At 38.7% G+C, this 13,589-nt stretch overlaps 1 protein-coding gene across 1 annotated transcript in view; it reads right to left on the bottom strand.

Moving 5' to 3' along the window:
* Positions 1 to 18: 18 nt before the first annotated feature.
* The window catches only part of srcin1a (SRC kinase signaling inhibitor 1a), a 115,303-nt gene continuing 101,732 nt past the window's right edge, over positions 19 to 13,589 (bottom strand). Inside the window, exons 20-21 of the mRNA XM_073832441.1 lie at positions 12,819 to 12,932; positions 19 to 7,317 (exon numbers count right to left, since the gene is read on the bottom strand). Coding sequence (XP_073688542.1) covers positions 6,853 to 7,317; positions 12,819 to 12,932 — 579 coding nt within the window. The 3' untranslated portion in view covers positions 19 to 6,852. The remainder of the gene's footprint in view (positions 7,318 to 12,818; positions 12,933 to 13,589) is intronic.

Here is a 13,589-nt window from a genome sequence, read left to right as displayed (position 1 = left end):
TCCGCAGAAATACTGTCATAGAAGAGAGCTGTACTTTATTAGACACACAACCACAGCAAGTATGTACAAAAGGTCTCAGCTCTCAACGTTTTCTCACAGGAAAAAATAAAATAAAGTCACATTTCTCACAAAGTTATCATGGCATCCACACTGACAAATTAATTTCTTTTTCTTCTGTATCTATAGGTGTTTATATATCTTATTTGTATATAGAGTGATTCTCAGTTGGTATATTACTCTACTCTAGAGATGGGAGGGTCACAGCGTGGGTAAAGGGCTCGCACCATAACTAGTGCGCTGATGGTCAGAGCTGAGTTGAATCTGTTCAGTCACTCAGTAAAACACACTCAGAGCTGGCCACTCAAGTCTGGTTACCACATCACCACAGGTTACAGTAAGACTGGACATGCCTGAGCCACAATGAAATCAGACATAGAAAAAGTCATTTTTTCCTACTTCGACTTTACAGCTGTGAACCTCATATCAGTGCACTTGACCTCACTATTCTCTCCGCTGACTTTAAAAAAAAAAAACATGTAGATAACTTTGTTTTTTAAAATCATCTGCACCGTGCGATTGCTTTTAGAATGTACATGCATTGCTATAATTATTGTTTTTAATATTTTTAAACTTTTAATATATACCTTATAACTCCATCTTTTAAATAAAACTTTTTTTCTGGACATAATTTTGTAGGACTCTCTAATAATTACGGTTTTATTTACACGTTATAGTCTTTTCATTCTTTTTTTTTTTTCTTATACTGTTTTCTAGTATTATTATTGTTTGATCTTAGAATTTCGTAACATCCACACATCCATGTAGAAAAAATCTCACTTAAGGGACTAAAGAGCTCTGGTAAAATATTCTACATAAAGACGTTCCATCATAGACCATTCAACAAAATGTGCTTTCTCCAAATTACAAATTACAGACATAGCTAGCAGAAGCACCCAGCTCCTCCTATTTCCTGCAGGCTTTCTGGTGGGAAACTCTAACCTGCAACTCAAAATTAGTCCAAGACATTTGTACAGTTTAAATGTCTCACTGAGTAACTACAGTACAAGAAATGAAATTGCACACTTACTCCCTACCACTAGAGGGCAGAAGAGGGCCATGCCAGTTCATTTACGTTTGCCGTTATATCCACATTGTTCACCCAAAGCAAGCAAATTAAGAGTTAGCAAATGACATTCTCAGGTCACAATACAGATTAGAGCTTCGTAAGTATCAGCAATGAACCTGATTTCACTCTGAACACATTAATTCAATTCTTTTGACTGGCTGGCTGGATAAAGGCTTTGTCAGATTCACCCAACACTTAAAACAACTCATAAAATTAACAAAATATCAACCTGTGGTAAGATGCAGCTATACTTTACACATGAACTGGGCTGTACAGAGTAATATTTTCAACTCAATATACAAAACACTTCTCTTATGAATAAATAATTTTCTAGTGTGCTATATAATTCCTCAGGATTACAAAAACGAAAATATGTACAAATAAATCTCAGTTAATATAAAATCAACAAACAAAAAATATACAAACGCAAATCTCGCATCATACATCGTTTTTTTTTTTTTTTTTACCAACCATGTTGAGTGAAAAATAAATGACTAACTTTAAAGATGTATTTATATCTTATGTTTTGAGAGAGAAAGATTCCTACTTTAAAAGAGGGAGATTTCGCCACCTTTCTACATTTATCCATCTCAGTCTCAGAGGGGTCGAGAAAGTCTTTTCTTAGCTCACAAATTTCTACCCGTGGGTTTACTAAGAGGATGAAGTGTACTTCCTGACAGGAAGTGCTGTAGGTTCTTAGCATCTCCATCCATGCACGAAACCCGCTTCTCGTTTCTGAGAAACTGTAGCCACAAGGGTTACGTTCTGATCGCTTGAGTCTGCTCACTGCAGTTAAATTTGTCTTGTTTGCTAGTTTGTAATAATAGTTTCGTCTGGGTCCTAAAATAGGCCGAGCGGTGAATATAATGCTTGCTGTGAACTTTTCAGACAGGACTTAAAAAAATCTAGAGTGTGTAAGATCTAAAGTAAAAATCAAGACAAGTTCAAATCTTTTTGGGCAAATGTAATTTAAGGAGTTTGCAAACGACCATTGAGATGCTCAACTTTTTGTGTAACTAGCAGAGCCAGGCATAAATTACCAATGAAGCTACATTCAAACAACACATGGCTTAAATTAATACGTTTCCATGCATGTAACCAGGGTTGCCAGGTTTCCACAACAAAACCCGCTCAATTTCTATTCAAAGCTATGACCAAACTAGCCCAATTGCGTTTCGGAGGGGGGTAAAATGCAACGTGCGGTAACAGTGTTAAGGGGAACCCTGGGTATTTTGACATATATGGCTTAATATAATGTAAATAATGTCTTTTACTGAAACATGTAGTAGGAAACCCATTAAAGATTTATGTTATTTAAAAAAATCAACATCATTTTATACCTATTTTGGACTATGAGGGGCGCCTATATGACACAAAATGGTGAGCTACTGCTGCTACCTGTTGCTATTTTTACTGCAACACAACTGGAAATACACAACTCGGAAAATAAAATACTGATTTAATGACCACAGCTACTGAAACAGTTTACAGCTGGCGATGGATATAACACTGTGTCCTAACTACATGCGACGCGAAGCCGCGACACGTGATAAAGAGTATCTTTTCCATGTTAATCTGAGGTTTTGTCCTAACTCACCACAACAGCGACATGCAAAATTTCTATTTTAGAAACGTTTCTCACTTTTGCAAAGTCGCAGCTGAAACAACAACACACAAACAATGACAAATATAATCTCAGGTGCTGATTATGTGCTTTATTCAATGTTAAAAGTGTCTAATGTGAGTTTGAATATCATATTGCATGACATTTATAGCCACTGAAATCAATAATAGATCATTTACCTCAGATCTTGAAAATAACTGTAAGCAAACATACATTAAAACTGCTAAATCAATGCAAATTAACAAGTGTTCTCTATGACAAAGATGGTATCAGTCACTCAGTATATAGTTTTAATAATGTTAAAAAGGTTTAATATTTATGAATTAGATTATAAACTTGTCTATTTTGTCGGGAGTGCAGTGCACTTCTGAATGACTGTGATATTTCAGTGATTTTGTCATGTCGCATCTGGTGTGGACAGCCAAGTTGCTTTTTTCTGGAATCTTGTTGTCACGTGAAATTAGGACACCGTATAAGCGTAGACTTAAATCAAAAGTCATACTATCGATTTCCCCCCCCCAAGGAGTCTAAATGACCTGGATATAGAGTGAAATCCGTGCTAAGAAACTACTTCAGTGTCTGCGGCATCATGTCAAGCGTCAGCATGTTTACATCCTACCAGGATGGCATCTAGCGTTTCTTTTCTCTGCCTATGTAAGCTCTTTCAGTAGCTGAGTTCTACTAAAAGCCTCAAAGACATCAGGGCTAAAGTGGAGAGAACAAATATGCGGGTCTTTACAAAGTTTTATTCATCCACGGGCATCTTTCCATTCTTTTCTCCTCTTCTTACAGCTAGGAAAGCAGTGAAGACTTCTCTTCTCTTGTTGCCCTTTGACTGAAAATTGCAACCAAAAGCCACACAACGTGGCATTGTATCAGTATTTTATTTCCCAAGTTGTGTTGTAGTAAAAATAGCAACAGATAGCGTCAGTAGCTCACAGAGTGCAACCATTTCACGTCATTGATATAATGGTGCTCCCCATAGTCCAAAATATGTATAAAACGATGTGGATTTTAAAAATAATGTAAGTTTTTTTTATGAGTTTTCTGCGACGCATTTCAATAATAGACATAATTTACATTAGATTAAGCCAGGCAAGTCTTAATACCTGGGGTTTCCCTTAAAAGTAGCCCAATTCTGAGGGAAAACCGAGGACTTGGCAACACTGTTGTCTACATCAGACGCGAACAGCGCAACGCGACAGAAGACAATAGAAACCATTATAATCAGCGATACCATCTACAGTAGCACGGCAAATCCCCGACAGTAAACAGATGCCTCAATCTATTTATGACGTATTGACACAAAGTACAAATGATTTGTAACTGTCGCTTTGTTACAGTGTAGACCAGGAGTTCTCAACTCTGGCCCTCGAGGTCCATTTTCCTGCAGAGTTTAGCTCCAACCCTAATCAAACACACCTGAACAAGCTAATCAAGCTCTTCATCATTACTAGAAAGTTACAGGCAGCTGAGTTTGATCAAGGTTGGAGGTAAACTCTGTAGGAAAGTGGACCTCGAGGGCCAGAGTTGAGAACCTCTGGTGTAGACAGACATTAGCTGTTGCAGTGCGGTACGGCGCGACACGACAACTGTTGCGTCTGGTGTAGACATGGTTTAACAGCCTAAGCTTGACCCTTTTGCCTCTCGCAGCACCTCCGATGTGAATTATTATGCATTTCTGACATGAATTACAGGCTGATTTGGCTGCAAGACACGGAGTAACACCACTAATCTCTTCTCTGGCCATTTACTCTGTCGACCTAGTGCTTAAGCCATTATTTTAAACCCTGGACCACGAGCAATCAATTTCACACATTTGTTTCATCAGAAAGCTGGAAAAATCTCCCCTCTTGCTTTATTCATCTCATTCTATTCCACTCTCACTCACCTTTTCACATTTAAATTATATGGGCTCATGAGGAAACCTGCAGGTTTTGTCATTGACAAATTCACAATATAGGAATACCCTTGTGAAACAAAAAAAAAAAAATCTTTACCTGTATATGTGTGTGTGTGTGTGTGTGTGTGTGTGTGTGTGTGTGTGTGTGAATGTCATGTGGTCTGGAATGACAAAAGAAGATGGGTGGGCATAACCAGAGCCTCAAAAAAAAAAAAAAAGTATGCTCTTGCGTGTCATGAGAGCAATGAAACCAGAGAATGGATGTTATTCATATTTGTATCACCATTCTAGGCAATCATGAACTGGCACACAATTACCTTCTAAACTGATAGTGAATCTAAGTGTCAGTGGTTTGATAGAAAAGTAAGCGGAGGGTTTGACTGGCTCATTAGGAGAAAGGATGAGTTGGAATGCTTTACCGCACAGATGTCTTCCACGCGATGGATCACGTCCACTGGCATGCATGCTGTGGAATCACCCTCAGTTTTCTTGCGTGTGCAACCCCTACATGGTGAACCTAACCATCTGTTTGTTCATTTTAAATTGGAATTCAGTTTCACAATCTGGGAGGCCCAAAGGTTAAGACAGCTTGTGCCGAATGTTTGATGATTGTCTGATCATTGTACTTCTCTAGCTTCTAAAATATTTTGTGCTTCTTTAATGACAAGAACAGGGAAGTACCCTAAATATATCCTTACGCAGAAAAACTGTGATTGTTAAGAAAACAATAGCCTAACAACACCATCTCATAATAAGTGATTTAAAAAGTAGGCAGCCCTCCACTTTCTCACAATTCCTCTGTTGCCATGACAACTTGTGCTAAGTTACAGCAAACATGTAAAAATGGCTGTATGAAGACCTATTTGAGTGCAAATGAGAACAAAAATAGACTCTTAGGCAGTGTGTGTGTATCAACCGGATAGTTCTTCTGAAAATGAAAATTCTGTATGAATCGCTTTCTTCTGTAGAACACAGAAGATACTTTGAAGTATGCTTTTGTCCACACAATTCAAGAAATAGTACACCCAAAAATGAAAATTCTGTCATTAATTAGTCATTCTAAACCCATAAGACCTTCTTTCAAATTCACAAATTGAGATATTTTTGATGAAATCTAAGAGCATTTTGACCCTGCATAGACAGCAACGCAAATGAACTGTTCAAGGCCCAGAAATGTAGTAAGTAGAAACTGTTGAATAAAGTCACTATTTTTGTTCTCAGAGTATTTTTGTTCTTCATAAAATCATGGTTGAACCACTGATGTCACATATTTTATTGATGTCCTCAATATTTTTCTGGGTCTGGAACATAGTAGTTGTGTTGCTGTCGATTTCATCAAAAATATCTTAACTTGTGTTTCGGAGATGAACGAAGGTCTTATGGGTTTGGAATGACATGAGGGTGAGTAATTCATTTTTGGGTGAACTATCCCTTTAAAGTCAGTGGGAAACAATGTTAGACCTCACTGACTTCCATTGTATAGACAATAAACCAAGACATTTTTCTAAAAATCATGACAGAACGTTCATTTTTGGATGAACTATTCCTTTGAGGGAGCGTATAATCATCAAAATGTTAATCATAGCACCAATTTCAATTATTTTCCTTTAGCAGTACGACTGATAGCCAAAATCTACATTAGAAAGAGCGACGCTGCCTGAACATTAAGGTTTCGCTGTTATTTTTTAACATTCCTTTTGTTGATATAGATATGAGCAATAAAACGTCTCGACAAACACCGACTACTACAGTACTCACTTTCGATTATTGCAACTCTACTTGGTTTTACATAGTCTTACAGTCTTGATTTTACACTTGATGGACATCTACCGAACTCAGCTAGATCTCCAACATGTGAGATTTGGCAAATGAGTGAGGGTTTGGGTAAAGAGTCCTTCCCCAGGCCTCCCGTGGGTGGTGTGATGCTGGCTGTGCAGTGGAGCTGGAAACAGGCTGGTGGTGAGTGTCCAAGCCCATCTGTTGGTTCTCTAGTTTGGGGAACTGGCAGAAACACAGAGTAGGTAGGGTTTACAGTTTGGATCTGCTCACAAACTGAAAAGTGAACCTATGATGCAAAGCATTAAGTCATCGTTCTCCGCAAGATATCTTGGTTGGGATACAAAACAAAAAGCTGCCCTAAAAAACGTTCTTTTAGGTTAGTCGCATTAACTCGCGCTGCCACATCCAGCCACATCCTCCTTAATCACTGTGGTCCGGAGTCACCATCTTGGGTTCAGTCTTGTTCCGCTCCTTGACAAACTCCAAGCTACCGGTGGGTTTTAGGGCCAGCGAGGACAGACTCAGCGAGGTGAGAGCAGAGGGCGATGAGGGCGAAGAAGAGGAAGTAGGTGAAGTCGGAGAGGAAGGGGAGCGGCCGTTGGAGATGGGAAGAGGAAGGCTTGAAGAGTTTATGTTCTGCTCTCTGAGTAACCTGTGCTGCCTCAAGGTGGATGAGAGGAGGAGAGCCTCAGCCGAGAAGCTGGATGCAGAGAGGCTAGCCAGAAGCGCTTTGGCTTGGTTGGAGGAGGCCGTCAAGGCAGACAGCGCCCCCTCCTGGGGGTACTTTCGCAATCTGGAGGGCAGTTGGCCGGAGAAGCTAGCGGCTCTGGTGCTTGCGAGGAGCGACTCGGTTGCTCTGGCTCTGCTGATGTTCAGACTCAGAGCCTGAGGGGCAGGTATTGAGGGCAAAAGTTGGGGGAGGGGGTAGAGAAGAAACAGAGTAAAAACTAAGAATAAAGAGGCTTTTAAAGTTTTGGTTTGGCTGCAATGTGTCATTAATCTCTCTCACAAGACACTTTCTCTAAGGAATGAGTGAGGCTCTGGTGAATATTGACAAGTGCGTGATGCTTTAGGCCTTTAGGTATACGGGATTGACTAGGAGGAACTGGGTAAAGGTGGGCTTCAGTCAGGAGATGCTGATGAAGAAGTGGTGGTGAAGACAGCAGAGGAGGAGGTGGACAAGCTTCGGTCAGGTCAGGTTTGGGTCGCTCGCTTCTGCTCACTGGGTCGAGGGATTGGAGGTGAATGAGGGCCGACGAAGGATGGCAGGTAGCGGTGACGAAGAGGAAAATGCAAGAGGAAGGGGAGGATGGGAGGAAGGATGAAGACAAACACAGGACAACGTTATTCAGGTTAGGATCATTCATGCATGATGCTAGCCTGGCACACAACTCTACTTGTGGATTTCACCACATGAGGGTGAATCCACGTACATTTATAACACAATGCATCATGCTAGAAGAAACTGACCATTTGACAAGATCTTGGTGGGTTTACTGAACATGAGCATATATGCATCTCTATTACCATCAGTCACTCACAAACTCTCTTTCGGGTCCTGTGTGACAGGACGCTGAAAGTGTTCCATTGAGATCTGCTCAAACTCTAATCAGTTGTGAGGGAGATGGATGGACAGCACGGATACAAGGACTGAAGAGGAGACAGCGATGGGGGTGAAGAGAGAGCCCAGAGAGCCCGTGTCTTTCCACATGAAGTGCCAATTATTCCACCCTGATAGAGCAGAAAAAGACTCTCCGTCTCTCTCTCGCCCATATCTCTGCTCCCTTTAACCTTCTCCCTCTCTTCATTTCTCTCGCTCTTTTCCAAACCTGCTGGCCCATGTCCTTTTCACCGAGCCTTCTCAAAAAGTCCCTGGAGAACACAACTATGATGGAGATTAAAATAGCTACTGCTTTTGTACAGTCATAAGGAATACATTTCCCTTTTGGCCATTTCCCACTTACTTTCTCAGACCCTTTTATGATTTATCTGCCACAAGCTCGTGTAATTTGGGAATAGACATAAAGCTGTTCAAGGAAGTCATATGTGAGATGAAAATGGGTGCTAGGGGGGTACACAAACAACTTAAGATAGAGATAAAAAAGATACATTAATGAAGTATGTGCAACATAAGGATTTTATTGTATTTACTAACTTTGAGAAGAGCTATTATAATGTGCTGTCTGCAAGACTTGTGAGTATAGACCAATTTGGAGTAGACGTCACAGTTGCATGCACATTGTGGTGGCAGAAAAACACTGGTAGCAAGTGGAGGGAACCATTGAAGAGATAAATAAGAGATAAAATGCATTGTTGTGCCTTTGGACGTCAGAACCGGAATGCAAATCATTTTTATAGAATACTGTCATTTGAAGCTAAAGACAGACGTTTTAAACAGACAGACTAATGGATGAAACCTGATATGAGTATGCCTACTTTTAAAGTATGAATTGGTGTTAAACAATAGGTCTACATGATATAATATTCACATATGCAGTTCATATTATAGATTTAGAGCATATTATATTAGCCCTATAGTTATGGCATTAAGTACTATTTAAACCTATAACATTTTACATTTAGCTATTTTATCTATTTTTATCTATATTTGATATAACCTGATTTAACTCCATTCTGAGGAAATTTAAGCCAGAAGTGATTTTTCTGATCAAAATATAATCTCGAAATTGTGAGAAATAAAGTCAGATGTTTGAAAAAAAAAAATCTAATTTACCCTTTTTATTCTTTTACTCCATGGTTTCCATAGACTGCCACTTAAAAACTATCATTTTCTGCCACCAGATAGGCTCCGCCCACAAAAAAAGTTATCACTGTTTGCAAACACAGAATTGGTCTATTTCATTCTATTGCATATTAGTTTTAACAGTATAAAAAAATCTGTAATGTATTGGCAATAGCAAATTCTTATACTTGCTTTGCAGCAGCAGCAGCAATAATCTACAGCAATTCAGCAGCACAGCGGATCTTTTCCGCCAAGACCAAATACATTACATTGTCAATGTATTACCATGCTAAAATCTTCTGAGAGTTGTCATGAAAGGACTGTTTTTACTATATTTTTGATCAAATACATGCAGACTTGGTGATCACAAGAGACTCCAGCCCCAGACTTTTGAAAGGTGGTGTACATTTAATTTACTCAGTTCTGACTGATTTCATAATAAGTACAGTAAAGACAGGAAGAAAAGGTCAGAAATGGCGAGTGAATTAGACTAAAAGAAAGTGTTTGAAGTGTTTGTAGAGCAGTGATGTGTTCATTTACTTTAAGCATTCAGGGAGAGCAATTATTTCAAAGATGAAGTCTTTTGAGGGAAGGTATAAAACTAAATCAAATGTGGTTAAGGCCAAGAGGCACAGTGAAAGGCACAGCAAGCAGAAAAAACCCTCACTGAAACGATGAGAGTCTGGGTGAAAAGATGTGCATGCATAAATGTTTGTATCCACTTGCCGCTAAGAGGACTAAGACAAAAAAGGAGATATATGCAGTCCACTTCAAAGGGAATAATTATCTGTTACACTGACAAGACTAAATCCTGATCATATCCAGCTTAGCAGGAGTGCCTATAACAGCAAATATGCTCTCCTGTAATTATAGCTGCAATGAACCCTCTGATCTTGCTCCCTCTCTTGCCAATATCTGCTTCTCTCTTCCTTCCCCATAAAAGATTAGATTCTTTTCTAATATTCATGGCCTGTTGAACAGGGGCCAGATCTATTAAACACAGAGTGAGGAGATTTACAGAGCACCAATGTATCTATCTTCTCCTTACCTACAGCACACAGGCCCTTGGCTGTCCGTGTGTGTGCGTCTTTTTCTCTCTCTAATCCATCTTTCAAACCCTCCCCTGTTTTCTCCACCTGTCTTATTCACTTGGCTTATGTTGTAGAGCTCACATTTCCCTAGTCTCTGGCTTCATTGCTTTCTTTCTCCTCCTTCTCCTGAGACCCACCTGTCTCTGGTTTCTTTGTTCTGATGGGGGTTTTAAGTGCACTTTAGAGTCCCAAATGCTCTGCGATTGACGCACCAATTCAGCTTTTTCAAAGCGTCACTGCTAGAAAGTTCTCTCCCAGCCTCACTGCAACTTGTGACTGACACACACAGACAAACACGCGCATGTATACACACACATCTCCCCTAAAGCTCTCGGCAATCGTCTGAGCTGTGGAATCCGAGCTCTGAAATGCCCTCAGACAGACATTATAAATTGGTTTCAAGCAGAAAATGATCTTCTTAGCTTACCGCAAAACATTTTAAATGTTAATGCAAACTTACACAACAGTAAGGCTCAGAACAAGAATAAAATCCATGTTCCATGTAAAACCAAGACAAAACAAAACCGAGAGCAAGACTACAGAAAGACTAGAATAAAGACTACAATTTTTTTATTTTGTTAATATTTTTTTCTGTTGAAAGAAATAACTAAATGAAGAATAAAGTCAAAATATTAAATGTTGTCAATGTACTTTCCTGAGTAATCTACTCATTATGTGCCAACAGTGACCATACAAAAAAGGGGAAAAAGTTTTTTCACAACCGTTTACATGTCTGTAGCTCAAGAAGCATTAAATATATCTTAATATCTGTTTATATATTGGATCTAAATAAACTTTCCTTTTGACATCTTCATTTTTAAAGCCCTATATGGATCAGGTCCAGAGATATTGCAATTTCAATATGGCTCCAGGAATAAATTGTTAAATTGTACACATTTTCAGTGGTCAAAAACCACTTTGCATAAATACAAGACTTTTTTCTTTTTTTAAAGAGGAATGTCTGAAGAACAAATAATGTTGTTTACTTCTATCAAAACAACTGCATTGAACATATATTGAACATATGCCTGTAACTAAAGATATCTCATTTTGATTATAGTTTCAATTTTTGATAAACTTTTCTTTTGTAATCTTCTCTTTAAGGCCCTGTATCATTCAGTACCAGAGATATGGGGATCTCGATGAGGCTTCGTATTCAGATTGTTGCGTATTACCCATTTTCAGTGGTCAAAAATCAAATATTGGTCACTTTGCATAAATATGACACATCTTTTCTTTTAAAGAGGAATGTCTGAAGAACAAATAATGTTGAAACTAGAAATTCTTTACTTCTATCAAAACAACTGCATTGAACATATGTTCCTCAGTGCTATAAATATTCTTTTTCCAAAGCTGGCGTGTCTGTAACTTAATTTGATTTAAGATTCTACTTAGTAATAAACCTTTCTTTTGGAAACTTTTCTTTTTCAGCCTGCCCCACCATATATCTCCATTTAGTCCTAGAGATATAGGGACCTCAGTGAGGCTTCATTTTCAGTGGTCGAAAACCAAATGTTGGTCACTTTGTATACAGCTGATACTTACTGAATTTAAAGGGGCGTGTCTGAAGAATAAGTAATGTTAAAAGAAACGTTTGTTAAGACCCAATATCTAAAAGGGCATTAAGATATCTTTAATACTTCTTGACTTACAGGCATGCAAACTTTGGAGAAAAACCTTGAGAAGAGATTTTTCCCCATTTCTGAATGGTCACAATTGGCACAAAATGTAACAAAGACTGCTGAAGTCAACAGAATTTACTTATAGATGTACCAATCTCTGTGTAAAAATAACTTCATGATGCTGCCAGCTTTCTGAAGTCATTCTTACCCCCCTGTAATTTGGCTCAGAATCTCAGGTGAAAATTGCCAGTTTGACCCCCCTCTACAAGTTTGTGGATTACTCAGTAAATATTCACCCTGTGGCGTTTAATATTTTGGGTTTCTTCTTCATTTAGGAATTTCTTTTATCAGAAAAATATGAACAAAATCCAAAATTTAAGCTGGGGACCTCTAGTTGAGTTGACATGAAATAACCCTGAAGTGTTAGGGCTTAGTCTGGTCCGAGTTTAGGCTTAGTCTATCTGTAGTCTTGATTTAGGTTTTAGTTAGTCTTGGTTTTAAATGGAACAAAACATTGACAGTTTCTGAAATTTTTATTAATTTGACACCTAATGATTCTTAGGATACATTAAGGCTAGACCAAAACTATAACCAAGACTAAACACAAAACTAAAACCAAGTTAAAATTTTAGACTAATCTCAAAATAAGCCAAAACTAACATCAAAAAGATTACAGATAGACCAAAACTAGACTGAAATAAGATAGATAGATAAATAGATAGATAGACAGATAGATGGGATGAACTTAAAACTACTGAATGTTTGATAGAACAACAGATAGAATGATGGAATGATAGAACAATATACTAGAGGATATATAATCACAGAATGATAGATGAGACAATGGAATGATAGACAGAATAACATAACAACTTATATATATATATATAGAACAACAGAATGATAGGCAGAGAGACGGACAGATTTTACCTGCTGTTGACCCTGGTTCTTAAGGAAGTCCTCTCTCTGTTTGCTTGTTCTGCTTTTTTCTGAACCACTCTGCTGCAGGTGCTTGAGACGAGACAGTGCCTTTCCACCACCAGTCTGAGAAAGATGAGTGAGAAAAAGAGATTAAACTCTGCACTATATTTGGTGAAATTTTCATCCAGTTTTCAACAGTGTATTTGCCATCACCGACAGTGCTGGAGGAGAATAGTGTGCAAAACAAGCAGGAGGGTGATGTGTTTTTAATAGAACACATGCATCTCAGCACAGTCCTCTCATTCTTTCTCTCACACACAGACTCATATTACCTACAATTTCTTGTATTAAATTCAGAAATTATAAATTATATGCCTGTACAATAGTTGACAAACGCTCTCTGTGCAATATAAAATAATGAACACTTTCTGTAGTCTTTTCTCTCTCTCTGCATATACTACCTACACAAGATCAAGCACTAGACCAAAGTGTAGTCACAACCAGCCAACAGTCATTTTAAAGCTTCAAGGAGGCCCATTAGCTGTGTTTTATGCAAATGAGCACCTCACTGAACGAGGGGCTCTGTTAGAGGATCTAATGCATGCAATCAGGTGGACCTACGGTTGCCGGGCTCCATCTGTCCTACGAAAACAGCGTGGAACGACCTAGAGCAAAGGGCTCGAATGCACCAGTTAGGAGGGATGATGCAATGCTGGCTTGTATACAAATGTGTAGGCTGAAAGTGACTTCATCCAAATCCTTCCCTTCTGTCACTCACAG

This window comes from Garra rufa, chromosome 1, assembly GCF_049309525.1.
Source record: "Garra rufa chromosome 1, GarRuf1.0, whole genome shotgun sequence".
Classification (NCBI taxonomy): Eukaryota; Metazoa; Chordata; class Actinopteri; order Cypriniformes; family Cyprinidae; genus Garra; species Garra rufa.
Note: the sequence above shows the minus strand (reverse complement) of the source record. Positions and strands in the feature narration are given on the sequence as shown.